The 1,950-nt window shown below is 44.8% G+C and overlaps 1 protein-coding gene across 1 annotated transcript; it reads right to left on the bottom strand.

The window, feature by feature from the left end:
- LOC138074344 (olfactory receptor 6N1-like) lies at nt 1-937 on the bottom strand. The gene is given in 2 exon segments (XM_068966473.1): nt 1-319; nt 321-937. Coding segments are annotated over 2 exon segments (936 nt in total).
- Nucleotides 938-1,950: the final 1,013 nt, after the last annotated feature.

Here is a 1,950-nt window from a genome sequence, read left to right as displayed (position 1 = left end):
TCACTTCAGTATCCCCATCCTCTTTAACTGCCTTCTCACAGCCTCCTTGATCTCCTTGTTGCGCAAGCTATAGATAAAGGGGTTGAGGAAGGGTGTGAGCACCGAGTAGACCACAGCCAAGGCCCGGTCATAGTCCAGGGAGTAACTCTTCTTCAGCCGCACATACATGAAGAGGATGCTCCCATAGAAGATGAGGACCACAGTGAGGTGGGAGGCACATGTGGAGAAGGCCTTCCTCTTGCCTGCAGCTGAAGGAATGCTGAGCACTGTGCAGATGATCTGCACATAGGAGCCGAGGATTAACAGAAAGGTGGCCAGGCTTGCAAGAATTAATAACAAAGTCCACTAGGACATTGATTGATGTGTCAGTACAAGCCAAGCTCAGAACAGGAGGGAAATCACAAAAGATGTGCTGAATACGATTGGGACCACAAAAAGGGAGGCGAGAGACCAAGGAAATTTCAGCCACTGGCCCAGCCAATCCTCCCAACCAACAACCAACAGCTATCTTGACACAGAGTGCTGGGGTCATGCGAGTAGGATAGTGCAGGGGCTGACAGATGGCTAAGTATCTGTCATAAGCCATAGCTGTGAGAAGATAGCATTCAGTAGCCCCAAGAGAGTGGAAGAAGTAGATTTGCAGAAGGCATCCTGAGAAAGAAATGGTCTTCTTTTCACTGAGCAAGTTTGACAGCATCTTGGGGATGGTGGCAGCTGTGTAGCCAAGTTCCAGTAAGGAGAGGATGCTGACAAAGAGGTACATGGGTGTGTGGAGCCGGGAGTCCAGGAAGACCACCAAGAATATCAGCAGGTTTCCCAGGATGGTAGTGAGGTAGATTAGGAATAACAAGAGGAAGAGAAAAGCCTGAACACCCTGAAGAAGGGGAAAGCCCAAGACGATGAACTCTGTTACCTGGCTCCAATTCCCGGGCTTCATCGCTCTCCATTCATATCCCTGGAATGTAAAGTATGGAGGGATGAGAAACAATGTTGAGCCAAAGAATATCTGAGAAGAAGGAAATGCTCAAAGTCCATTTGTCCTTCCCCTGCACCTCCAGAATAGGTGATCTTAGTACATGCTGTATGAAGCCAGAATTTCTATCCCTCCCCTGAACAGTTGTCAACAGCCTCCTTCAGAGTATCCACTCTTATAACCAGACTTAAATTGTCTTCTCTAATTATACAACCCATTTTTGGCCACTGTAATCCATTCTATAATCAATTTATCTTTCTTAATAGAATCTATGCTGCTACTGCTGCTGCTGCTAAGTCGCTTCAGTCGTGTCCAACTCTGTGCAACCCCATAGACAGAAACCAGCCAGGCTCCCCTGTCCCTGGGATTCTCCAGGCAAGAATCCTGGAGTGGGTTGCCATTTCCTTCTCCAATGCATAAAAGTGAAAAGTCAAAGTGAAGTCACTCAGTCGTGTCCAACTCCTAGTGACCTCATGGACTGCAGCTAATCAGGCTCCTCCATCCATGGGATTTTCCAGGCAAGAGTACTGGAATGGGGTGCCATTGCCTTCTCCAATAGAATCTATAGGGGTTTTAAAAATTTAAATATTTCTCAACCAGATTCATATCATAATTTATATACAATTCCTTGTGTGAGGTATAAATCATCATTTATACTAATAAAATATTGGTAGTTCACTCCACTAAGATTACATCATTTGAACCATATATTTTTATTTCCAATTTTAATTCATTTTCTTCTTCAATTTTCTAGACACCAAAGAATCAATGCTTTCACCCCAAGCTCCATTGCATTTTCTTATAGAAACACAGGTCTAACAGCTTCTTTCCAGCAGGTAGATCAGAGTTTCGCCTCTTTTGGACATTGGTGAGAATCCTAGCCAAAGAAAAGCAGGGGGGTGGGGGGGATTAAATAAATAAAAGGGCCACCAAAAACCAGAAGGCAAATCTATCTCTGCATTTATACTCCATACTGT

This window comes from Capricornis sumatraensis, chromosome 2 (genome assembly GCF_032405125.1).
Source record: "Capricornis sumatraensis isolate serow.1 chromosome 2, serow.2, whole genome shotgun sequence".
NCBI lineage: Eukaryota > Metazoa > Chordata > Mammalia > Artiodactyla > Bovidae > Capricornis > Capricornis sumatraensis.
The sequence above is the reverse complement of the archived record's forward strand: the minus strand, read 5'-3'. Positions and strand labels throughout refer to the sequence as shown.